The 27,832-nt window shown below is 32.4% G+C and overlaps 2 protein-coding genes across 2 annotated transcripts; one reads left to right on the top strand and one right to left on the bottom strand.

Annotated features, from left to right (window-relative positions):
- The first annotated feature begins 12,361 nt into the window (after nucleotides 1-12,361).
- Nucleotides 12,362-13,573, top strand: LOC115997128 (protein RADIALIS-like 4). The gene is made up of 2 exons (XM_031236635.1): nucleotides 12,362-12,719; nucleotides 13,276-13,573. Exons 1-2 carry the CDS (start codon nucleotides 12,475-12,477, stop codon nucleotides 13,301-13,303), a joined length of 273 nt encoding a protein of 90 aa, XP_031092495.1. The 5' UTR covers nucleotides 12,362-12,474; the 3' UTR covers nucleotides 13,304-13,573.
- Nucleotides 13,574-19,489: 5,916 nt separating this feature from the next.
- On the bottom strand, nucleotides 19,490-21,510 carry LOC115998558 (3-ketoacyl-CoA synthase 4-like). Its single transcript, XM_031238156.1, has one exon. The coding sequence runs from the start codon at nucleotides 21,275-21,277 to the stop codon at nucleotides 19,715-19,717; it is 1,563 nt and encodes a 520-aa protein (XP_031094016.1). The 5' UTR covers nucleotides 21,278-21,510; the 3' UTR covers nucleotides 19,490-19,714.
- Nucleotides 21,511-27,832: the final 6,322 nt, after the last annotated feature.

Here is a 27,832-nt window from a genome sequence, read left to right as displayed (position 1 = left end):
TTTATACACGTAACGAAAGTTATACTCTATGGAGTACATATATCATTTTTTTATACACTCCATACACATATTCTTGGCTTCTTGGCATTGTGAGCTTTAGATAGCAATTCGGGTGAAGGCAATGAAGTAATGAGCGTCTGACAGGTACAGATTTCAATGAGTGACAGACACAAAGTCACACAGCATGCATATTCTTTGCAAATATAATGTAGATGGAGGTACTTGGGAATTAGGTCGTATACGATATACATATAACATGTACAATATATGTTCAAATGATGGCTAAATGGATATATTAAAATGCGGAAAATGGGCACAGTAAGGTGGCAATCCAACTATGTAGCTAGCAGCAGATCCGAGAAGGGAGATGGTACGTTCAATTCCTCGGAAATCTCGATTGGTCCGATAATCCGGCATGTATGCATGAGTGCCTTTTTGGGCAATGCGCGTAATCTTCCGCCCGTGTGCATAATATATATATATATATATATATATATATATATGCATGCATGTTTCTCGAAACAATTATAATTGCGCGTAATCTAAGCCCATGCCACGCCTTGCCATGCAACAATTTTCACGTAATAATTAATTATTATAGCACACGCTCTAACACTAAGAAAAAGAAAAGATAAGGGATAGGATTAATCAAATAGGTAGAGCATTGCATGTTACAAGCTAAGTTTAATTCTTACAAATATACTTTCAAATGAGCCTGGTGATTGTTAAAGTATATGGCCCTGTTTGGTAAATGGCTGTTGGCTGATTGGGTTGGTTGTTTGGGTTAGAAGGTATGATTAATTGATAACATTGGTTGATTGTAGAAAGTTGTTTGATAAATTAGCTGTTTGCTGATGGCTGTTTGGTATAATTTCTTTTCTCAAAAAGCTAATTGAAAATGCTGCTTTGAGTAGCCTTTTGAATTTTAGCATTTTGGAGTTACAAAAAGTTTGTTAACCAAACAACTAATAGTAGTCAAATAAGCCAAAATTGGCTGATAGACTGATTATTTACCAAACAGGGCCTATATCTTTTGCTCTATTTTTTGTGTATGTATCCTCTATATAAGGTATGCTTATTGGTTGGGTAATTGGGTTAAATACACTGCACGAGAATGGTTCTACGGTATTGCAATTTACTTTTCGTGTATGATTTATAAACTATTATACGAGGGTGAGGTTTACTTAATGCAAATCACCAAGTAGCCATAATGGCCATATAATGACGACTTTAATATTGGTAGGACAAAAACTATTTATAATATTATCACTTATTATTGATATACCATGTAACATTTTTCGTTATAATTATTATTAGTGGTGCAATAGGTCAATGATGAATATTATATGGTATCTTGCTTGGTTCATGGTTGTATAATTATTATGTTATGAAATTATATTAATTAATAATGTATAGTAAATATTTTAAAGATTAATAGATTACAAATATATAATGTTTAAAAAAAAAAATTCAAGCATAGCTTGGGCAAAACTCCAGTTATTAAGGCCAATTGTGTAGTTCTAAATAAGTCATACCTAATCCTTCTACTACTCGTATATGACCCTTATTGTTAAAGATTGTATACTTTATATGCAATTAAGAAATTGGTAACGTTAGCCTTTTCTAAGTTAGATAATCAATAAATCACGTAACTTATTTGATAGCTAAAGTTGTGGGTTTTTGAACTGGTAGGTTGTGGGAGTCTATTCCTTCACCCTTGCAAATGCATACTGAGTTCAAGGCAAGCATCCTATTATTAAAACCAACAACCAGCTACGATTTACAATTTTAATGGCAAACGATTGATCTAGAAAGATCAAGTATCATTGCATATTCAATAAATTAAAATTAATTATAAAAAACTGTATTAAGAATAGATAAATATGTCAAAGACCTTGTGGTCTAATGGCACCCGGTGTCCCGGTTAACACTCTCACATGAATGATGGGAGTGGGTTGAAGCAAGACTTTCAGGGTAATTTTTGAACGATTAAGCTAAGCCCCGCAAGATACATCATCTATTATTTTATTTTTATAATTAATAATTTTATTTTAAATGAAAATAAATTTAAGTAAAAGAAATAATTTCATAAAAATACAATATAATACAAAAATAATAATTATTGAGCTATAAATATAATATAATACAAATAATTAATAAATAAAGTAATATATATACTACAAAATAATATTGTTTTGACCTCAAAGGTCAAAGGACCATTGAGGTAAAAAATAAAAAATTATACAGACAAACAACAGTCTCAGCTATCCCCCACCCTTTGCGCGTCAATTACGTGTCACGCGCGGTGTCAGACTTGCTCACTCTCTTTCTCTATACATTGGAGATACTCTTAATGCAAATATTCACTAGTAAAGTGACATTCACCTACTTGCTGCGTACCAACTCTTAATGAGATAATCACTAGAAATAGGCATTCATCAAACTCAAGATAACCTACCTATTGGTCCAATTTTTTGGGATGGATCTTGAGAAGTTAGATGCCTGCAAGCAACTCTCACCATATTCTTTCTTAACACCAAATAACTCATTTTCAGATAACTCTTTTATACCACATACCAACCTTCAGCATGAGTATCAATGCTAACAACCAAATTCAATAAGAGAACTCATCTCAAAACATCTATCTACAAGTCTAACATATAACATGTTAGGCCCATTTTAATAGCTCTAATATTGGTCATGGCACAACTAACTAATAAGTAAATCATGGTACACTGAATTGTCATTGGGCTCGGAGATATCTAATGCTTTTAGGGTGTTTAGTTCAAGTTATACAACATAATCAAAGAGAATGTGGCATTTCAAAGCTTATATTCTCATGTTTGGTTCAAGTTATCTTACTTTTCCAAGGGAATACAACATTCTCCAAGAAATACAATATACCATTCACATTAGATTTTGAAGGAAATGTGATTCCCTTACAATTCTTAGGTTATCTAAGATTCTCATGCATATATATATATATTTTTTTTGTCATTTTAACTCTTATTGTTATTAAATATATATTTTATGTTAGCTTATTATATGAGTCAGATTTAATTATTTTTATAATTTATATTACGTCATGTTAACTTATAAACTAATTTTATTTCTCAAGTTTAAGTTCTTAGTTAATTATTTTTAAATCATGTTCTTATATATGTTACCATTATCTTATTTATTAATTTAATTTAAAAGTTTATTGAAATACATAAAAATATGTTATGGGTATTAAAGTAAAAAAAAAAACAATTATAACGTAAAAATAATTGCTAAACCAAACATGTTTATATTACATACCTCAATTTTAATTAAATTCATGAATCTAACATTCTCAAAATCTAATATTTTCAAAAGGAGTTAATTCCATTTTTGGTCCTAGATTTATAGGTGACAATCCACTTTTAGTCCTCTTTTATTAAAATATCCTCATTTGGTCCTAGTATTATTGCGGCATGACCATTTTTAGTCCTCCATCAACAAAATCGTCAAAATATCGTTAAATACAAATGCATTTCAATTTTTTTTATCTAAAGTATGTTGAACCGTTATATTTTTTATGTTTATTTTTTTAAAAACATCCATAATTGAAGACTGAAACATCATTGAATTTAACAATATTTAAACTGTTTTATTGATAAAGGACCAAAAATGGTCATGTCACAATAATATTATGACCAAAAGTAGATGTTCTAATAAAAAGGGACTTAAGTGGACTGTCACCTATAAATCTAGGACAAAAAATGGAATTAACTTTTTTCAAAAGTAATATATTATTATGTACATTTTTTTTAATGTAGTTTAACATTCTATGAGCCAACTGCTGATTTACAGTCATGTAGGCTAGGATAACTCGTCACTTTGTCAAGAAGATTCAGAAGTTGGGCCTCGATGTTTGGGCTCGTAAAATGATACACTCTAAGCTGCTAAGCCAATACAAATAAGGAGTAATCTACAAGTCACGAATCAAGAATATAGAACCCTAGCCCAAAAGGATTTCAATTTATCATCATATGTCTTCATTTTTAAATGTCTTCAAAGTTTTTAGTTTGATAGGGTGTATTGGAATTCGGAAAGTACATTTTGAGTAAACATGAACCATTTAAAATACCTTTTTCGAGTGAATGCAACTCCAATCATTTGCAAGGATGAAAGATGCTTTAATCGTTTCATTATCAAAATACGTCATCACACGAAAATAATACTTTATAATAATTAATCTACTGGCAAAGACTTGGTAGTTGGTACGTGGTCACAGTAAATTGCTCTTGTATATGAAAGATTGTGGGTTCGAGCGAATCTTAGTGGAGGCAATATTGACTCTTCGTGTTTTAATAGATTGAAAAGTTAGTTATGAACAGGCATTGTAACAGAGTCAATGGTTCTCAAAAAAAATAAACAAAAACAAAACTCAACTTTTGGGGTCTAATTTTTAAAATATTGTTTTATTTATAATTCATTACTTTTATATTTGATAATTATGTTTCTTTTTTTTGAAGAAAGATAATTATGTTTCTAGAATCCATATATTGGTTTTAGTTGTCCTTGAAAATAAATTTTAGAAAAAATTGACATCAAAATTTTAGTGAATAATTTTGTATATATACACAAAAAATGTCACTTTTAAGTTAAATTTTGTATTATATATTTTTTAAAATTTTTTAAACATTATATTTAATTTGACAAAAAAAATTATTACATTTTTATTTTATATTCGTTCTTATATAATAGTTTTATTTATTTTTTATTTTTTTTAAACGGTATCAGCGACACCTCTTTCGAAAGAGGTGCCGCATATACTTTTTTAATTAAAAAATAAAATGAATTCGCAAGCTTTCCGTGACACCAGAATCCGCTACATTCGTTACATGTGTAGTAGATTTTCTTTTACATGTGTAGCTGATGTGTTATTTTGTACTAGTGTCCATTGATATTTTAAAATGTGTTTGGCTATACTCTCTTTTTTGGGTCGAGTCCTTAGAGGTAGGTATAGACTGATGTTATTATTAGTTTTAATGCCACACAAAGACTGATTTTATTATGCTTTCAAAAAAATTGATTTTATTATCAGTTTTAATGTCATGATAAATGTTACTTATCCTTCCTTCTCCTATATAAAGCCTTTGGATGCAGCAGGTGGATTTTGACAACTCTAACACTATCGTTTTTGCTTTCCAGAAAAAACCTCGGCTCATCTTTGTTCCTCCTTTCTGTGTTCTAGTTCGCAGGGTTTATTCGTTTGAGTGCTCAAACGTTAAATCGTAGCTAGCTTGTTTTATTTTGGGAAACCTAGGCTCATTCCTAGCACCTTTGGGAGGTAGCAAATAAGGTTTTAAAAATAGTATGGGTATCACACGACTCAGGCTAACCTAACCCTTTCTCCTTTTATTTTTGTGCTTGTTATTTTTTGGTGAAAATAATCCTTTTCGTAAGATTATATTCCTAACATTTGGTCCTCATAGCTTATTATTACCTATGAATGGACCCCGGGACTAAATTAAGATGCCTTCAAACTAGGCGCTTTAATTAATTTCTTTTTCCTTGATCGCAGCAACCAATTCAACCATCTTATTCTGAATATACACACTATGTTATTGCTCCAAGATCGTATCAATATAATTAATTAATGTCACACTGTACAATATAATTTTGTAGAGTATTATTTGAGCACATTGCAGTAAATTCATTGCTTTGCTTTCTCAATTGGCAGAAGATCGAATAAAAAGGCCAGGCCACTTGGTTAGGAACTGTCATATCTTCTACAAGAGATTTGCATGCACAATAATAAAGAAAGGAGAAGAATTAAAACCAAATAATAAACAATAAAGTAGGGAAAGGACGAACTAACATTCCCTTTGATTGGCAGCAGAAGAACCTGCACTTTTCCAGTTGCTTTTTTATATATATAATTCCATGGATCTACTCAACTCAACATCATCATCTTCTTCAATTCTTCCATTTAATTTTCTCTTTTTCATTTGTGGGATTCAAAAATGGAAAATTCGTTCTTTTCCAATACATAAAAGAGTGATGTGTACATTTAGCAACAATACATGGCCTGAGGCAGCTGGGATATGATGCCAGCAGGCATATATGATATATGATGCATTGGATGAATGATAGATAAATAATTAATGAAGAATCAAGAGTACAGTGGTGGACCTACATACCTTCAATCTTTAGCTAGCTAGCTAGGTACCTAGGTACCTCCTATTGAAAAGTGTGTGTCTTTAATTTGCCCCCACTGTTGGTTTTTGACCCCAAGCTAGAGGACTCAGTTGCATGGGGTTAAATATCATATTATCATGGATATTGGCACTTATTCTTCCCATTAAACTATCAAATTAAAATATTCCTTTCTTTCCCATTATATGTATGTAATGTAATTGGAATAGGAGAACGTAACTATTTATTTTCTTCTTTTTTTTCTGAGTGACGTCGGTGGTCGAAAACTGCAATTATTATACAATGATAAATTGTATTCATGTGAAATATGTTACAAATTAAATCACATGTGAGAGCTGAATTGTACTAAGAATGCCTTGTAGGGCGGGCTTGACCAAGAGATGTTGGCGTATAAACTTACCACAACTCATAACTCATAATATTTACTTGTTAATATGTTAATTAATAAATATTTTTATATTGTTCATGAATTAACTGACCTTATATATATGCAATCTAATTATGATGTTAGGTTTTTGGTTAAGATTTTACAGATGCTTCAATTTGGTTACAGGACCAACATCATGCGAAAGGTCGTAGGTTCAAGTCTCCACGCTATCCAATAAAAAGAGACTAAGTAAGCACTCACACACATTAGGGATATGCAACCAATTATTGAGATGGAATACATGCTTCAATTCAATTACTTTATCACAAGTTTAAAAGATGTATTTAGTAACTAAATAAAAAAAATCTAATCATATAATGAATAGATGAATAGTGGAAGGTAAATTTAGAAATGGAATATAGATCTAATTACATTTAAATAATAAAATAAAATTTCAAACAATAATTATATTAAATGTATATATATAATAAGTAAATGGGATTAGCTATATTAATGCTCATTAAGCATAGATCATTTTTGTAAAGCAAAAGTTAAAAAAGAAATGTTCGATATGAAAGCTCCAAAAACCAATTGATTTGAAGATTTCATTTATAAAGAAAGAAGATTAAAAAAAAAAAAAAGAGTCAATGAACAACATGAAATTTAAGTTGCGTTTATTTCAATTTTTTAGCATTTCATTTCTTTACTTTTTCATTTTTTTTTCTTTTGTTTTTAAAATTTGCAAAATGTATAACAGATTCTCTACTTTTCTTTCATCAACTTTTAAATTTTCTAATAAATGCCATTATCCCTTAATTTTTACAAAAAAAATATAAATATATAATGTTAGGTTAGGCAATCTAATCTTACCAAAATCACACTATGGATCAATAGTTCTATCTCTTGTCGGTATAAATGGGGTGATTTCAAACCATTTAAAATTTTGAGTCACTAATCTAGTAATTTAAAGCAATTGATAAGCGGACTGTTAATACAAATGCAAGTTAATGTCATAAGTTTGAACCTTATAATTAGTGTATTGTATTAAAGAGTTTTGGATCAAACTTTTCTCTGAGTAAGAACTAAACTCAAACTTGTAAATGCTACTAAATGCCATATGAAAAGAAGACGAAGAAGAAGAAAACAACACTCAATAAGTGAATTGCGTTTGTACCAACTAATTAAATGTTTAACTTACATGGGATGAATTGAACTAATATATTGATTATTGTTCCATTATTTTTGTTCCTAGATCGTCAAGCATTTTAGCTCATATTTTGATCGAAACTACTTTGTCGCAAGAATTTTCGTTGTATTAGGCACCGTCCCTTAGCTTCAATTTGGAGCTCTTGCATTAATCTATTAAGTTACTTTTCTTTTTAAAAAAATTGAACTACTATAATGAAGTTTATTATTCAAAACTTAAAATTTAATATCATAAGAAGCTTTTAATAAAAAAAAATTAAAAAATTAATTTAATAGGTTAATAATAATAATAATAATAATAATAATAATAATAATAATAATAATAATAATAATAAAACATTTAAAAAAGACCAAATGCACAATACTTCATAGAATATATTTCAATAGGAATTACATGCATTAACTAGAATTATATGTTATGAGGGACGAAAACTTTAGCCGACAATCCTATAATACTTTGATGCTTATATTCTAGTACAAAATTAATTAATATAATAAATATATGTGAAAGTCGCACTTCGATTTGATTTGACTTTGGAAAGTGAAATGAAGTTTGATTAGGCAGCATAAATCTGGGGGGAAAAATTAAAGGCGGCAAGTTGTGGGAGGACAGATCGAATCCCATAAAGTGTTAAGATTCAATACTAGGCTAGGTAGAATTAAGGACCACGACGTTGTACGCAATGGTACCACATCCAATGCCAATGCCTATTATTGTCAAATCATTTCTAATTATTTCGTTTTGGTTTTATTCGTTAATTACGTCGCCACTGGATGGACCAAATTTTTACTTTTGGTTCCCATTCCTACCCCCACGTCTATTCTCATGGCCCGCATAAACCCCCCAAATCCAACCCGGCCCGGGCAACACCTCTCCCTATTGCGTATTTATGGCGTTGGGCACACCCTTGAACACGACCTTTATATCATTTACGCATATTCACCTGCCGTCCAAATGATATTTTGACGGGTCAAGCATGTAAATACGTGTATTTGTGGGCTACGGGTGAAATTTGATTTAAAATTTGAAGACTATAAGTTGGTTTAAACTTAAGGCTAATGTCATTCTGGAGACAGGAAGTAACCTCAATCAAATTGGTTAAACTGTTGATTTAGTGATTACAATGTTATAAATTTGACTTCTAATGGGAATGATTGTTTTGAACGGATCATCTATAGATAACCTAGGCTAATTTACCTACATTCTTGTGGTCATTAATTACCGACTAATAAGGTCATTTTTGTCTATTCTTTTTTTTTTGTGAGAAGTTATTTGTGTCTATTCTAATATCATATTTCGTTAGTTTCATCCTATTTTGAAACCTAAACAATTACAACATCTATAAACTAGGCAATCCGACAATGGATTCGATCTTCAAGTGTTAAATGTCTATAATAAAATAATTGATTGATTGGAAAACTTCTGAGTCCATCATGCCCGGAGATTGATCTTGGAAACCACTCCATCCTCAAGCTTTTCAACAATTTCTTGCCCAGAGTTTATTTTCCTGTTTTGTATCAAAAGAGTTGTAATTTTAACCCTTAATTAGTCACAAAAGTAATTATTTTTATCCTTGAACATATTAGGAACCAAACTATTGTTTTAACATAGGACTATTATAATTTTTCGAAAGACTAAACTTACACTTGATCTATAATCTAGTGGTGAAAAGTGCAATTACCATATATATATATATATATATATATATATATATATATATATAGCGCACATATATTACTGTATATTTAACATTGAAAATGAATCTAAGTAGCAAGATGGTGGGCAGGTGGTGTATATGTGTTACAATGACCACACAACCAGAAAAAACCGGCAGCAAGTGGATAAGGGTACAATAGCAACAGAATTAGGTTTTTCAGCTTATACAAGACTAATCTCAAGTCCTAAAACTCTTGTTCAAGAGTTACTAGAGGAGGTAAATCGAGATTCGTCTATTAATACTTAGGTTTTCACCCCTTTTACACTACTATCGGTATGAAAGATTTTCATCACCTCTGATTGGTTAACGTCTTTCAATTACGACCTTGCAGGTTTCTAATGAGATTCGAACTCTAAACTACTATTGGTGTAAAGCTTTAAGATGATTTATCAAACTAACTGAGTTAGCCTGGCCGTCAGGAGTAGCCACCGGATTTTAATTAAGAAGCGAATTGAAGCTAGTTGCTTCAGCATCTATCTCAAGTGCATCTGATCTGCATGCAGTCTGCACATGCAAGAAAGCATAGAGGGTTTCGAAAAGGTTTCTGCGCAGTTACGATGCATGAAACAATATGTATGGTCCAAAATTCAGGTGAGCAGACTGCCTTTGGAGGCTTATTTATAGGCTAATAAGCATCCAAAACACCAATTCCAACAACCATCTCAAACACGGCCTATTCCATGCATATATCATATCAATTTGCTCTCTATCAATATATACAAACATATATGTCAGGTTACTACTTCAATACAAATAACAAAATAACAAATCAGAGTCAGGGAGCTAGAAATACTGTTAACTGGCCTGGGCTCACTGGTAAACAACTTTGAAACATGATAAAAAAAAAAAAATATTAGATGAAATGGTTGTAATGAAATGTATATTACCTTTATTAAATGGTTGTAATATAATGCAATTTTCCGCAAGTATTTCTAAATTAATTTGAATATATACAATAATGCATAATAGAAATTTGTAGATTATCCTCATAAAAAGTAAACTTTTTTTCAAATTTTTTCACAAGTCAATTACAAAAAATATTTCATATCAATTAATTAATCTATTTAAATAATTATTACCCCCACATACCACCTTATAAATGTCACAACTAGTAATTAACATGCCTTATAAATATAAGTAATAAATTACTCAACTAGGAAGAAATTTTAAAATTTATATATAAATCACAAATCAGTCTACATTATAAACCTCAGAATTAAAATAAAAATCCCGAAATTTTTTAGCAAATAACAAATTATAAATAAAAGTACAACTAGAATTAATATATATATATATATATATATATATATATATATATATATATACTAGCTAATCTAAACCGTCCATCTTTGATGATCAATGGTTAGAAAATTAAAAAAAAAATGGTGTCGAGTAAATTTAATAAATATTACAAATTTTATTATCATTTCTTTCATTATTTTAAATATATAATTTGATCATATACTGTATAACTTTAAAGAAATTTTCATCAATATGTACTGTCATCTTTGCTGCCTTTTGTCTGGCATATGTAAATTAAAAGAAAAATAGATTACATATGACAGAATTTAAGCAAGCATATATGCGACGCCAAGGATGACAGAATAAAATATATGATGCATATATGCATTGTCTGTTTATGGGGCACTAAAACGAATCAAGATTAAGGTTATATATGTCACCATATACTAAACAAATCAAATTATTAGGAATTTAAATCAAATACACCCACTATTATTTTACTTTGACTATTTTTTTATTTTTTTTTAACAACCCGGTTTCAAGCTAAGCTTCGACAAATTATATCATAAATTTCATAAACTTGTTTCAAGTCCATGAAAAGGTAAATCGAGTCAATGTAGTTTCGAGACTTAACACCAAATTAAAGTGTACACTCGTGCACACAACAAACCCAACCAAAACTCAAACTCTGAATGTTTGTGGTAAGAATCAAACATCATTCCGCGGCTTGTTGGCTATTATTTTATATATACAATATTATTTATACTTTTAAACCTTAATTGTAAGCTGTTTCCATCTCATTTTACTATATTACATGAATACAATTGTGTACAAAATTTAGGGAAAATCACCATTTTGGTCCCCAATTATTTCCCAACTATCCATGTAGTCTTGAGTTTTCAATTTCAACCAATTTGATCCTCGAATTGTTTCAAATTTCGTCAATTAAACTCTTTTAGGGACCAAATTGACGAAAGTTTAAAAATGTGAAAATCACCATTTGGTCCTTGGAATGGTTTAATTAATGAAATTTTAAATAATTTGATGATCAAATTGGTTGAAATTGAAAATTAAAGATTACATTGACAATTTGGAAACAATTGAGAACGAAGATGATTAAATCTGAAATTTAATATGAGTAATTTGGGTTGGGGTACTAACCCCACGTGCATATATATGTATGTGTGAACGTTCTAGACAACATATGTGACAAAAAAAATTACTAGAAAACAAAACAAATGAAATACCCGGTAAAAAACAACTTTATTATCCCATTTTTAGTATAAACATTTTTTAAATTTATAATTCATAAATATATAAATTTTGTATAAATTTTTAAATTAAATATTACAAAAAAATTAAATGGTGATTTAACATTTAAGTTTACACTGAGTTTACTGAATCAAACACATAAAATAAGACGGAAAGAGTATATAGATAGATAAATATATTGTGCCTCTGGTCATTTAAGTCCACAGTAATCAAACCCATAAAATAAAAATATTGTGCCCGTCAGCAAGCTTGTGGCTGTGAAGGAGACGAGTCACACTCACCTTTGCCTCTTAGCCAACTGGATTCCGATCCTCCACTCTCTTTATAAGCGCCTCAAGCATGGCTAAACTCCTCAACCCCATCATCTTCTCAGTCTCTCTTTCCTTATCTGCTCCGCTCTTTTTCAATTCTCTTCTTTCTTTTTTGGACTTTTTTTTTAAATTTCCTTTTTAAATAAGTAACAAGAAGTTGCAATTGCAATCAATGGCATCAAGTTCGTTTCGTTCTTCATGGACTCCCCGCCAAAACAAGTTGTTTGAGAAGGCTTTGGCGACGTTTGACAAGGACACGCCGGACCGGTGGCAGAATGTCGCCAGAGCTGTGGGTGGCGGCAAGTCCGCCGACGACGTCAAGCGCCACTATGAGATCCTTCTGGAGGATCTCCGCCGTATTGAGTCCGGCGACGTCCCTCTTCCGGCCTACAAGACCACCGCCGATGATGAGCAAAGGTATACTTAATTGCATGTAGATATATTAGAATTTCTAAGCACCTTATTATCATCACAGTATTTTTCTGGATGACAAAGAAAAATCTGCAGTCACTATTTGAAAATGTACACTTTGAGTATGCCTACATGGGATAAACTTTGTTTTGTGACCCTAGTTAAAAAAGGACACAAAGAAATAAATCAGACTAGGTTGTCTATCGTTTCCTTTTACTAAACCAACAGTCTGGTCTAGTCATCTTGACTAGATTCTCTCATTTTACAATCAAGCATATTATGCATGAGCGTTTCACTGGAATGAATGTAACTTTGTTGTTACTAAACCAACAATCTGAACAACTTGACTAAATTCTCTCCTCCTCCCCTAATCCTTCCTACCTGGTACAATCAAGCATAATATGCATGAGTGTTTCTTGTATTACTAGAACAGATGTTGAAAGTAATTGATATAACACAAATTAAATAACGTAAGAAATTAAACCTTATTATTTGCTAACTACGTTAGTTTACATAGTAACATAGTGCATGCATAACATTTCAAGTGTTTGTTTGGCGGCAGGCTTCTGAGGTTTCTTAAGCTGCAATAAGATGAGGCCTGATTAGAAGATTAATAATAAGATGATGATGATGATGGGGTTCGATATGGATCTGTCATCACCGTAGATTTCATCCGATCTCAAAATAATCTGCTGTCTTCTGCGGTAGTCCGATCCTTTTCAATATTAATGTATTATTCACCACTTTATGTTGTAATATATATTTGTTTCTTCCATATATATATGGTCGTTTATTGCAATGTATGTATGTACTTATATAATCCTTAATCTATTGTCGTTGTCCATCTGTCCTTCGATCCACCTGTATAAACTCTGCTTGTCTCTTATCCACTAGAATTCATAGATGTTAACTATACCAATCTATTTTTCCCTTATATGCAAAATTAATTAAGCATTTTCGTAAGTTTCTCTTGTACCCAGTATCATTCAAAAGTGAACGATAAAAATTTTTAGTTTGTACTGATATTACAGGAACAAATGTTATAGCAGTAGCAAGGACACCAGTATCTACTGATCGGCACTATAAACTTTTACCTTTTAGATCGATACTATATAAACTTTTGTCCTAAAGCCGGAGAATATAATAATTAATATAGCTTAAAGTGATTGAGGGCTGTGGCCTATGTCATCGACCCAAAAAATGACAAATGCCAAAGTAAATGTGGGAAAAGGAGTCGGCCAAATCAAAACACTACAAAAGATATGCGGATTGAGGAGCATATAATGTTAACACGAAAACTGAAACACGACAACATAGTACTACTAACATTTCATTTTCAACGCTGTCCTTGACAACTTGCATGCTCCATAGGTGAGAATCTTCATCATTTCTCTCTCTGATATGATGACCACGAAACATACATACATCACACCCCCCACAACATTAAACGCCACATTTGATTAGTATTATATCGCAATAATCCTTACAATGTAAATATCAAAATGTTTTATGTTATTATTTGGTCAACGAAGACTTCTATAGATAATTGTTGTTTTATCAATCACTGGATAGTCGAACGGCGGGCCTACAGCACGGGAAAGAATATCCAGCTCTCCTTTTCTTACGAATTACTTAACATTTTTCAAGGTCCAATACCCCTATTTGCCTTATTATATTTGCTCAACTTCCTAAAGCCTCTTGATCTATTTTCTTTATCTCTCCCATGAAATCCGTGTTTCATCCCCTTGCCTAAGGATGTTTCTTAATCTGCATCGTCCGGGCGCATCACTACTTCGACTACCCAGTCGGATAAACCTTCTCACTCGGCATGCTAGGGACGAGCTCCGGACTGACTCACTTTTTTAATTGCACGGTCAGTCTTCCCATACCAACCCTCTACCATGACCCTGAGTCTGACTTCTTCTAATCAGCTTCCTTGGCCCCGTATTCTTCTTGCTCATTACTTGTTTTATCCTAACGAGTCTCAGTTTCTCCTCCACTCATACCCATGAGTGTCAATCGACCTCCGATAGGTCAACACTCTCCACTGAGACTCCTTTCTCCTCCCATTTCTCCTCTTCATGGAATCACTTTCACTTATTCACCTATGAGTGCCAATCGACCTCCGATCAGTCGAAACTCTCCACCGACCGACTACTTTCTCCTCCCCGTACTTTCTCCTCTTCATGGAATCTCTTCCACTCATTCACCCATGAATGGTGTCAGTCGATCTCCGATCAATCAACCTATTCAACTGTCCGAGCCGACTCCCTCTTACAGTCAGCCTTCTTTAAGCTTATTCTTGCCAGTCATTCCTTTTCTTCCAAGTGTTTAACTTCTCATCACCCATCAATAATATATGTCATAATATTCTTGAAATTAGTTTTTACTTATTACTTTTGTCACTGATTCTTTTTTTTTTTTTTTCAAATTTTGAAAATGACGAACAAAATGCATTAACAATAAAGTTTCAACAATAAGAGAAGTGACATGCCACTCTTTGCTTACAAAGTAACCTGATAGTGTAAATAGGCTGTACAATCTAGAATATGTATAACTAATGTGTCGGCTTGTACTTGGGCCCCATAATCGTTTGATTGATGGTTCTAAGTATTGAGCTCAGTAAACGACTTGAGGTAAGAGAGTCTCGAACTAATACGTGGTATCTTGATCCTCCTCGCAAAGGAGACACATACTTGCCACGTGTCACACATGCCGCAAATTATATGGTGGACCATGGTCCACAATGCATTGTGGACCATGATCATGGCTGATAGTGCAGTTGTGTTGAACAGATACTGCAGTTGTGTTGAAAAGATAATGCAGAGTTGTGTTGAAAGGAAACTGCAGTTGCGCGGAACAGGGGACATTCATCTGTTCAACACAACTGCAGTATCCGTTCAACATAACTGCAGTATCAGTTCAACACAACTGCAGCTCCAAACGGATGACACGGCCTCTGTTCTGCGCAACTGCAGTTTCCTTTCAACACAACTGCAGTATCAGTTCCACACAACTGCAATATCAGTCATGATCCATGGTCCACAATGTATTGTGGACTATGGTCCATGGTATACATGCAACTGGCGGGCTCGGAAACTGCGCTGATAGCCACGTGTGCCAAGATTCCTGACTACCCAGTAAGATGGGGTTGAATTAAGGTCAGGAATTTAGACTCAAATTCTCAAGTAACTCTACTCGAGAATCAAAATGATCATTCTTATTTGAACTAGCCGGGGTCGATCCCTGAGCAACGGGGCAGAATTGTAATCTTTAGTTAGCCTGATTATCATTTTTAAGTAGGAAATATTATGCTTTTGGTCGGTTAAGGTAAAAAATGATTCATCTCAGTGACCTGATCAGATATTAAACAGGTGCACGGTACATAAAAGAAGGTATGCTCAAAAAAATATTCCCTATCATAACCTTACACTATATATAATTAAAATTGGTAATAAGGAAAGCAACTTCCATGCAGGGATATAAAGTTTATTGAGATGTTACGAACAGTTACTATAATAGGAAAAGGTAAATGTTGCACGCAACTTCCATGCTGGGATATAAAGGAAAGGCTGTCGTACGTTCACGGTGTGCACTGTGTACGATGATCGAGAAAGAATAAAAAGGGGACTATCTTGCTACTCTAAATATTCTTCCTTTTTAACATTAAAAATAAGTGGTAAAATTTATTTGTAATTTTCTGGTTTTTGGGTTTCACATTTTCACTACTGCGATCAGGGCGGGTTACTCTTTGATGTCCCATCACGTGCATTTCAGCTTCATATATACAGTGATCAGTGCTTGGAACTTCCACGTGACTGAACGTCAGTGCACTGCATACGTTTAATTAGCATAGCAACTAGGAAACATTTACCATATAATAATCATACATGCTCTTTTATGTGCTCTGTTATGAGACCGTCTTACATGTCTTTGTAAAACAAGTCAAATATAATAAAAATATGGAATTGAATCTGGATTATTTAAAGTTGATTAGATCCAAATAGTAGAGGTTGCTCATTAATTAACTAGTTCCAGAGGATGGTTAGAGCCCATGGACAAGGTTTGGGGGCCTATGCAAAAAGGAAGGGCAAATTATTGCGTGGACCATGATCCACGTAGCTGTGTGGACCATGAACATAAAGTATATTTTGATTAGGTTAAAAATACATTATTTTTGTACTGAAGGTACATTATTTGATAGTATATATAAAATAATATACTTTCAGTACTTAAATAATGTACTTTATGTACAAAAATAATGTACTTTTTATTTATGGTCCACACAACTATGTGGACCACGGTACATGCAATAATGATTGAAAAGGAAGAGAGTTAGGGTACGACAGGAGATGGTGGGGGAAGCCACTTTTAGGCTGGGGGGCATATGACCTTTTGTTTATTGGAAGACTATTGCTACATGCATGGACCAATTTTTTAAGCATAAGATACGACAATAAAACTCTTTTTATTTATTAGTTACTTTGAATTGACCGACCCATCTTGCGTCTTAAACGGAATATATTTATAATCAAATACATAGCTTATATTGCGCATCAAATAGTAAAAGAAAAAAATGTAGCATGATTTATTGAATTCGAAATGCTTTTAGAGTTTATCTTATTTAGACTCTTTGCTAATACAATTTACCGGAGTAGTTTTGGCAACGTTTTTATAAAGGAAAATATTTTTTACCCTCCTAAATTTTCTCATGATATGATTTATAATTCTTGGGCGTCGATGAATTAATCAATCTTATAAATTTATGATGAAAGACAAAAGTATTTAATCAAATAATAGCATGTGATGAAGAAATTTTTTTTAGAGTAACCGGGTGAGTAGTAATACTCTTTTATAAATTTTAGTTTCTATATATTTTCCTGTGAATCTCCTAGCTATTCTAAACATGCACATGCAGTGCCTAAACATTTTAATTAATTTGATCACATGAAGATCCGGGACAGATTGATATATATGTGGGCAATTGAGTAGATGGTGGCAAATTTTGCTGTTTAACACGAATATAATGTACATTTTAAATATATTAAAAATAAATTATGTGTATATTAAATGTACATTATTTGATACTATACAAAATAATATACTTTAAGTACTCAAATATAATACTTTCAAATAATGTATTTTATGTACTTAAATAATGTACTTTTAATATATATATATATATATATATATATATATTTATTTATTTATTTATTTATGGTCTAAGCAATTGTGTGGACCATGGTCTATGGAATAACGATGGATAGATGGTATACACACATACATACACCAGAAAACTGAGGTTTTATTTTATTTTATTTTCTTAATTACATTACCTTTACTTTCATATTTTGCTAATTAAAAATCAATTATATTGTACCTAACACGGTTATGTATCAATCACAATAATACAGGTGTTCAATTAAAAGCGCTATCGTGCACAAAATTAATGCCAACGTCGCTATGCATGTCTAAACACTTTAATTGATATTTGGGCAGTGTTCCTAAAAAAAAATGATAATAACCAATGTTTTGTTGTAGTTGTGACGACTTTTTTTTTGTGCACCCAAGATATTCACCGTCGAATATAGAGATTAATTTTTTCGTTGAATTGTATGCAAGTCTTTTGAGTGGAGCAGCTGGTCTGGAGTCTGGAGATAGTTAAGACTACTATGTATTAACCACATTAACACTCAAAGATGCTAAATGACCTATGCAATATTATTTAATCCATATATTTGACCAAGTCTAAATTGAAATTAAAGTATATATTTATGTTTTATATTATATGCTTAATAGTACATAAATATTTTCAAATATCTATTAAAATATATAAATCCTAATGAAGATAAAGATTTTAACCAGAACTATATTTTTTTTTTTAAAAAAAAAGGACCATATTAGTGTTAATCATTGTCATGTTGATTTTTTATGCAAGTGCGTGAAATGTCTTCATTCAAAAACAGATAAATAAAGCGACTCAAAAGAATAGTTCTATATATACTCTCGTTTTTTACTCTTTATGATAATTGTTCAATTTAATAAGGGGCTATGATGTTTATCTTTTTTTTTTTCTTTCCCTAATTCAATTTTGAATACAAATAGGAATGAAAATTGAGAGTATATTTTTAGAATTACATGAAAGTATTTTTCGACTCAAAATCTATGTGCGAATTGGCATTGCCTTTTTTTGCTCATTATTTAGGACTGAATGGTGTGTTAAAATCCGAGTTCATAGACAAGCCTGACAGTAGTACTGAAAGGAATCACGTGCATGTTTCTATAACTTGTCCCTAAAATATTACTCCTACATATAAAATTATTGACCGCCCAGCCCCATTTACTAATGTAGTATATATAGCTAATTAAGTGACTAAACTGTCTTGTTTCTCAAAAAAAAAAGTGACTAAACTGTCTTCGTCCATGCTTTTTCTGGAGCAGACAACCTCTGATCTGGCCTAGAAAACAATGATTAGCATAACACGGCTGGCCATGTTCCCCCCAATTTCCTAAATCCTTAAACTGTGTTTTTCCTTCACTATTGTCTACCCTCTTTGACCACCTCCTTGGAAAACCATTCTCTTCTTTTATCACTCTTACTAATACTCTTCATCATATGTTACTATTTGTAACGCTTGAGATTTCAGCGATTTGATTCCAAATCACTACTTATCAAACAAAACTTTTAACGTTTTGATCAAAGTAGCAGATCGGTCAAATTTTCACCGTGTAACAAATAAGTTCGACATTGTGAATGATGGGTATTTAAGAGTGTATAGTGGCAAGATTATAACAACATATGATATCACATGAATGGGAAAAATACATTTACAAATGCCAAATATAGTAGTGACCATCTCGAAAAGTCTAATATACTTATACGCTAATTAAAATCATAGTCCAAACTAACATTAATAGAACAAAAGACATTCATTCCCCCATACATATAATAATTTACTCAACTTCAAATTAAAGTTGTCCGTTGCGTTGCCGACTGCCGTTTAGTTGGGTAATTCCACTGGGTACCTATGAACGCAGTCTTCCCAGGGGCTGTTTGGGGAAGGCTTCACATTCCTTAGAGCTTTCCAAACCGCACTGTTACACTTAAACCCGCTCCCAAACGCGATCTGCCAAACCCGGTTCCCCTTTCGGATCCTCCCCTTCGCCTCCGTGTACGCCAGCTCATACCAAATGGAGCTCGATGACGTGTTGCCGAACCGGTGCAGCGTCATTCTAGAAGCTTCGACGTGGACCGGTGACAGCTGGAGATTCTTCTCCAGCTCGTCGATCACCGCCCTCCCGCCGGCGTGAATGCAGAAGTGTTCAAACGCTAGTTTGAAGTCCGGAATATACGGCTTGATTTTCGCGTTCTTTAACAGCTTTCTGGTAACGAGCGTGGCGAAGAACAGTAACTGCTCGCTGATTGGGAGCACGAGTGGGCCCAGGGTGGTTATGTTGGTTTTAAGAGCTCCGCCGGCTATGGCCATCAGGTCTTTGGATAACGACACCCCTGTTTTTCCGGTAACGTCTTGTTCTTGGTACACGCACCGGAAGGCGGTGTTATCGGCGCCCTTGTGAGTCCGGACGACGTGGACGAGCTTATACTTGGCCCGCCGCTTGTCCGCCGATTTATTGGATAGCAGAATCGCGGCGCCGCCGACGCGGAATAGGCAATTCGGGATCAACATGGACTTCTTGTTCCCAAAATACCAGTTCTGCGTGATGTTCTCGGTGCTAACGACGACGGCGTACGTGTTCCGGTGAACTTGAAGCATGTCCTTCGCCAGATCGACGGCGATAACGCCGGCGCTGCACCCCATTCCCCCCAAATTGAAGCTCCGGACATTCCCTCTCAGCTTGTATTTATTCACAATCATGGCGGAGAGAGAGGGAGTAGGGTTAAAGAGACTGCAATTCACCACGAGGATACCGATATCCTTGGGGTTGATTTTGGTGTTCTGGAATAAGTTATCCAGGCAACCAAACATGACCTGTTCCGCTTCCGCCCGAGCAGAGGCCATGTTAATCGTGGGCGGAACATTATGCATAGCCTCCGGGAGATAAGTCTCCTCGCCGAGTCCAGATCTTTCCAGAATCTTCCGCTGGAAATCCAACGACGAGTCGTCAAAATCGCCGGTAAGCCGGGAATGATCCATGAACTTCTTGTACGGGACCTGAAGCTCCACCGGAGGCCGGTAACAGGAATAATCCACGAGAAAAACGGATCTGGGACGGGTCATGATGTAGAGCGTGAAACCGAATACGAGAATAGCGGAGAAGACGACGATACTGACGAGATTGTACAGGAGATTCCGGTACATATTATGCAAATCCTGGTAGTCCATCTGCGCCGCCTGGACCAATGTGACGGCCATGAGAGGGACTAAACACAGAGTCAACAGGTGAGTCATCAGATAATGGTACCCTAATTTCACGTACTTAAGATTAACACTCAGCAGAAAATCAGGTAACCGCCGAGGTTGTCTGATCTGGATCACCGGGATCGTACCTCCGGCGCCGGCTCCGGCTCCGGCGGTGATGTTAACGGCGTTGGGATCTGTCATTGCGTGGGAGAAGTGTTTGGTAGGAGGAAATTTTTTGTAGGGCGTGAGAAAAATGGGATAATGTGGCGGTATATATACAGAACTGTAGAGTGGAATACGTAATAGATTAGATTTTGGGAATTGAATGCGGAAATGGAAGGGTTGGGTGGGACGGTTTGGAAAGGTAGATGTAACTACAACAACGCCCTTATAGCTATGAAGACAAGTAATTGGAATTTGGAGATGAAGATGAGAATTGAATTGAAGGCACACGTAGACGATTATGTCAATAATGTCGTGTGACATTCAACATATATGATGACTACCTAGTACACAAACATCTTGCGTATGCTACTATATATATATACCTAACTATTATACATTTGTTATCATTCTAAATGAGTAGTCATAGAATTCAATCTCAATGGTGAGAAAAGAATCATGGTGGTTTAAAACCTGTGCAGGCCATAGTCCGCGGGGAGAGAGTCGAACCCATGACCTTTTGCATGGCTCTAATACCAATTAAAGCATGTGGTCCATTTCAACTAAAAGCCTAAGCTGATAGTTGGATTGCACGTTTATGTTTATATTATATTTATGCTCACAATCCTATTATATAGAAAAACCTCGTAGAAGATAAGTATTACAATGGATGCAGGTATAGGTCTTGACCCTCACACACACGCATATATAATATCAATTGTTATATTATATATATAATTCATAATTTTATCTTGATTAACACGGAGTATATTGTATTTTTATACAATGTATTTATAATTTTGTGGTTTATTTTTTGGTGTTTTTATTTTTGACATGTAATGTATTAATGAATTATATTTGATAATTTTATTGTGAAATTAAATTATAAATTTATATTAAATTTTTAAAAATATTTTTTAATCTATTTCCTATTATTTTCTTTAATATATTTCAATATAATCATCATTTTAAAGTTTGACAAATACATTAGATGTTATTTTTTGCGCAATGTGTGTCATGTTCTTAATATTTAAAAATAAAATTATAAGTATTAAAAAAATATTATGTCGTGAGTATTCTCCCAGTGAAGATGAGGTTACTTTGAATAATTTATAAGTTTACTTGTTTAGATTATTTCTTTTAATATGTTAGATGATGTTACTTTTATGCTATGGGTTGAGTTGAATTTTTAAACTATTATTATTAGGATGGGTCAAAAATTGTATTCACCCAACAAGTTAAAACATGTTATATTAAAACTTAGCATATTCAACATCAAAATTTTAAAATAAAAAATCTTTACTTGTTTGTTAGTTTATCTAAAAATAATTATTAAAATAATAAAATTATAATATACGTCGACTCTAATAAATGTTTATATTAGTTAACATAAGTCGTACTTAACCTATTTTATATCCGTGCAACACGCAAATCTTAGTTAATTTAGACAATTTCATTTAAGTTATTGTTAAAATCTTCTTCACCCAATTTTGACTCTCTAGAAGTTTCCAATCATTTTTGTGAACCATACTATCAAATTACGCAAATTATATCGCGGACCGTGGTCCACAATACATTGTGGACCGCGGTCCCAAAACGACATCGTTTTGATTAATGAAAACAGACGGATGAATTCGCGCCACTCACTTTCTTTTCATATATACTGCAGTTACATTTCAACACAAGTTCAGTTACATTTCAACACAACTGCAGTTACATTTTGATATAACTACAGTTTCATTCGATAATATAAAAACACAAAAGTGAAACTGTTATTCAGTATCTGTTCATATACACTGCAGTTACATTTCAACACAACTACAGTTACATTTGGATATAACTACAGTTTCATTCGATAATATCAAACACAAATGTGAAACTGTTATTCAGTATCTTTTTCATATACACTGCAGTTACATTTCAACACAACTACAGTTACATTTTGATATAACTACAGTTTCATTCGATAATATCAAAACAAATGTAAGGCAGTATCTTTTGGAATGAATTGTAGTGTCAATTACGAGGCTCCGTCTCCCACTTACTAAAACGACGTCGTTTTGGGACCGCGGTCCACGATATAAGAACTGATCAAATAATGTGCATTCAGTACACAAATAATGTACTTTTAGTATATTAAAAAAAATGTATATATTGTATTCATGAAAAATACATTATTTGAGTACTAAAGTAATAATGTCCATTTAGTACACGAATAATGTACTTTTAATATATTAAAAATATATTAAAAAGGCAAAAACTTGTGTGAGACCGTCTCACCATGAGACGGGTCGGGTCGAGTCACGATGCAAATGTAACACTTATATGCTCAAATGTAATACTAATCAGGAATAAATTTTTTGTTACTTATTAGGGTAAATGTAATACTTTTAAGGGAAAATGCAATACTTTTACATTTCGATTTAAAAGTATTACATTTTTCCTCAAAAGTATTATATTTGCCCTTATAAGTGGGAGGCACTTGTCAACATTACTTATTATGAAAAATGTATTACTTTTTATCCTATAAGTAACAAAAATTGTATTTTTGATTAGTGTTATATTTGAGCATATAAGTATGAGATTTGCACATATAAGTATGACATTTGCATAGTGCTTTGAGCCGACCCGACCCGTCCCACGAATAAAGATCCGTGAGACGGTCTCACACAAGTGTGACCCTATTAAAAATGTACTTTTTATTATGGTCTACACAGCACTTTTGTACTTTTTCATTTTTTCCATTAAGGTTTATTTTGAAACCTGAAAAATAGCTTTCTAAAGTTAGTTTTAAGATTTTTTTGACATTTTATTATTCAAGAAAAACAAAGTCAACAAATTAAACAATATTCATTGTGAGCAAAGAAAGAGACTCACTTTGGCAAAAAAATGTAATCATAAATTTTTATTTAGATGACATTTTTCGAATCCCTCTCTCTCCCTTTCTCTTAATTCTCTCCCCTTCTCCCTCTCACACTTAACCCTCTTGGTCAGTCTTCCATCGCTTGTCTCACTCTGTATCGAAGTTGATCAATTTTAAGTACGTATTCATCTTTTGCTCTCTCTCTCCCGTGCATCTCTTCAATTTTATAATTTTTTTTTGGAGCTTTTTAGAGTTTGATGACTTAATTACATTTTTCATAAATGTTGAATGACTTATTTGACCTTTATCTGAACATATAATTATATATAGTTAAAGAATAAATTGATTCATTTTGTTAAAACTCAAATAATAAAAGAGAAAAATATTAAATTTGTTTTTAACAATCACAAGATTTAAGCTTAAAATTGTATCACCAACATTAGGGGAAAAAAAATCAACACAACCCATAGAAAGGAAGAAAAGAAAAAGTTAATTGAAAATAGTGTGGGCAAAACTAAGAAGAGAATTGTATAAATAGAAAGTATTTATAATTTTCTATCTATAAAAGTACAAGTAAGAAATTTCAATATGTACGGACAGATACTACATTGTAATAGAGTCAATAGTAAAAAAAAAAAAAACAATCACAATGCATAAATCATTAGTGCAACTAAGTATATTAACATAGCTTTAATTCTAATTATGACATAACATTTAGATTTTATGTGTTAATGAAAAACTATAAAGATGAAGGATAAATTTGAAAATTATTTGCATAAATATAAGAAGGAAAGCATAAAGTATTCTTTTCAAAAAAAAAAAAAAAAGAAGCATAAAGTATAAGTCATTGATTCATTTTATTGCACCAAACACAATTTTTATCCATGTAATGACCTAGCATTATTATAATTTTTTAATATTTAGTAGATAAGTAATAATTTATAAGATATGTTTTTGTAATAGTTTTTTTATTTAGTTTTTTGAAAAAAAAATAAATAGTAAAAGTCAATTTTATAACTTTTGGTCCACCATCAAAAAATAAAAAATATTTTTTTTAAAAATAATTTATTTTATAAAGAAATTTTTTTAGAAAACAATTTTTTGAGTTTCGAAACAAATCTGAAATCATAAAGTTACTCCGTATTAAGAAATGAGCTAAAGATAGGGATGTCAATCTTAACTCGAAATTGATGAATTAGCCCGATAAAATCGAAAAATATTAAGGTTAGGGTAAAAAAAAAAAAAATAAATTGACCCAATAAAAAAGCAACCCCGAATAACCCAAAACCGATAAGTCGAATGATCCAAAATTAAGTGGGCTAACCTGATAGTTCGAGTCGCTCAAGATCACTCTTTATTTCAAAAGTAATATGGAACAAAATATACATTTCCTAGAGACTAGTGGATGAGGTAAATCACTAATATGTATTAATTAACCTACATGCATGTCCCCAAATGTGTATACGTTAATACCCACAACAAAACTAATCTATATATCCTTTTTTTTTTTTTTTTAAAAAAAAATCCTTGATAGCATTTGAACCTTACACCTGTAACTACTAACAAAGATATGCATCTCAACTTATATTCAATGACAAGAGAGAAAATGGTGACCTGTTTGGTTAACATAAGAATATTTCTTGGGAGAATTTTTTTTTTCTCAAATTTGAGTAAAAAACTAAAAACATATCTTATCTTATTTGGTTGATGGAAAATTTATTTCAATAAAAAATCAATTTTTCAAATTTGAGCAACATGATTTCCTTGTTCTCCTTGGGTTAGCTACATATCCTGAAAATAAAATTCAGCTCCCTAAATTAGATTTACTTTTCTTAATTTAAAAAAAATCACATTCTCATTTAACCAAAACTTTCCCATGTGAATTCTCATACCAATTCAAATATGAGAATTATTCTTACCATTCAAATAGTTAATAAAGTTAAAACTTTCGAACTACTAAACGACTATCTGAGTTGGTCTTCAAATAAATGTTTTATAAAGTTTATAAGAGTACTATCCCGTGTTGCCTTCAATGAAATCTACCCAATTAATTGAATTAAAATCTATGGTACGTTTTTTGGAGGTCGGAGCAACCACATACAAAATTGAAGCACGACGAAAATGGGAACGCTGGATACAACTTGCAAGTTCGCAACTCCATCTTGACCTCTATTTAATTGACGGATCAGCGCAGCCTAACGTAACGTAACGTACGTCTTCCCTTCATTAATGCTCCACGAATTCTGGTCTGCTTGCCCAACTACCAACTGCCGCCTACATTATCCCTCCAATTTTCATGTCGTCATTGGGGATCTAGAAACAACAGAAACACTCTATATTTAGTTAAAGGAAATACGGGAGTAATAATAAATAAAGAGTTAATTCTATTATTGGTTCTAAATTTATATGCGGAAGTTCACTTTTATGTTTTTATTTTTTTTCATCTCTATTTGATCTTAGTATTATTGTGGCATAACTAATTTTGATTCTTCGTCAACAAAATCGTTGAAATGTCATTAAATATAAAGACATTTTGATCATTTTTATACAAAGTGGGTTGACACGTTATACTTTTTTTAAAAAAAATTATAATTGAAAACCCAAGTGTCATTGTATTTTACGAAATGTAGACGATTTTGTTATGGATGACCAAAAGTGGTCGTGCCACAATAATATAGGACCAAATGGGGATGCTTTGAAAAAAGAAAAAAAAAAGACTGAAGGTGGATAGATCATAGATTGACACCTATAAATCTATGACCAAAATGAAATTAACTTAATAAATTTTATCTATCTATGTGTGTGTGTTTGTGTGTGCGCGCGATCGCGTCAACATGAATGCACAAACTACTCCGAGGTAGATTACGTGCATTGTGTGTTTGGAATATTATATTATGTACATTCATGTAGAAGATTGTGTCTATTTATGTACAAGTTTATAGGTTCTCACATGACGGTGGTTTTCATTGGAGCATCACGATAAATATAAACTGAATTGCGTTCAAGTGAGAATCTCCTTTTAGGTGAAAACATACAAACTACTACATAAATGCACACAATTTACCCTGAAATAAATTATATGCATTCATATAACAGATTGTATATATTCATGTTGGTTTCTCACTTAGAGTAATCAAGTTTGAAAGTTTTGCTTCAATAAATGGGATGGTTATTAGATGGACATAAAAGCATCTCCAATTCGAATTTTTTGTTAGGTTTTGTATAGTAGTCCCTCATTTCACATTATTAGCTCCTCTCTTTTGGGGGGTGGAATTTACTACTTCACATAACCTATCATTTATTATTCTTTTGTTTATTATCAATTTTTATTTTTAATAATAATTATTACAATTTATAATTAAATGTAAACCATTATATCACGGCATGGCTAGTTAACATATTAAATTAGACCAAAGCAACGATCAACATCTTACAAATGGCAATATCACTTTCACACACCAGGTGAGTTGTGTCACACAAGTGCCCACAGGACATGCAATGTGCACTCCATGTGTAATTTTATTTTTTATTTTTAAAAAATCTATTCTTCTTTATATGCCTGAGTTTTTCTTTTGAGAAAACATGGTAGTACAAGTATGAAATCCAATCTTTTCATCTTACCTTTTTTTGAGTATTATTGATTCTATTACAATATTGTATCTATCCATACATAATTTATCAACGTATTAAAGCACAAAGAACTAAGATTAGAACATGTAATCTCCCATTCG

The sequence above is a fragment of the Ipomoea triloba genome, chromosome 1 (genome assembly GCF_003576645.1).
Source record: "Ipomoea triloba cultivar NCNSP0323 chromosome 1, ASM357664v1".
In the NCBI taxonomy this organism is placed as follows: domain Eukaryota; kingdom Viridiplantae; phylum Streptophyta; class Magnoliopsida; order Solanales; family Convolvulaceae; genus Ipomoea; species Ipomoea triloba.
This window is presented reverse-complemented; position numbering and strand designations above follow the sequence as displayed.

Excerpts from the sequence above, each read along its gene's own strand:
- LOC115997128 (XM_031236635.1), top strand. The coding sequence starts at position 12,475 with ATGGCATCAAGTTCGTTTCGTTCTTCATGGACTCCCCGCCAAAACAAG. Across the intron at positions 12,720-13,275 it reads ACCGCCGATGATGAGCAAAG|GCTTCTGAGGTTTCTTAAGC; the intron begins GTATACTTAATT and ends GTTTGGCGGCAG.
- LOC115998558 (XM_031238156.1), bottom strand. The coding sequence starts at position 21,277 with ATGACAGATCCCAACGCCGTTAACATCACCGCCGGAGCCGGAGCCGGC.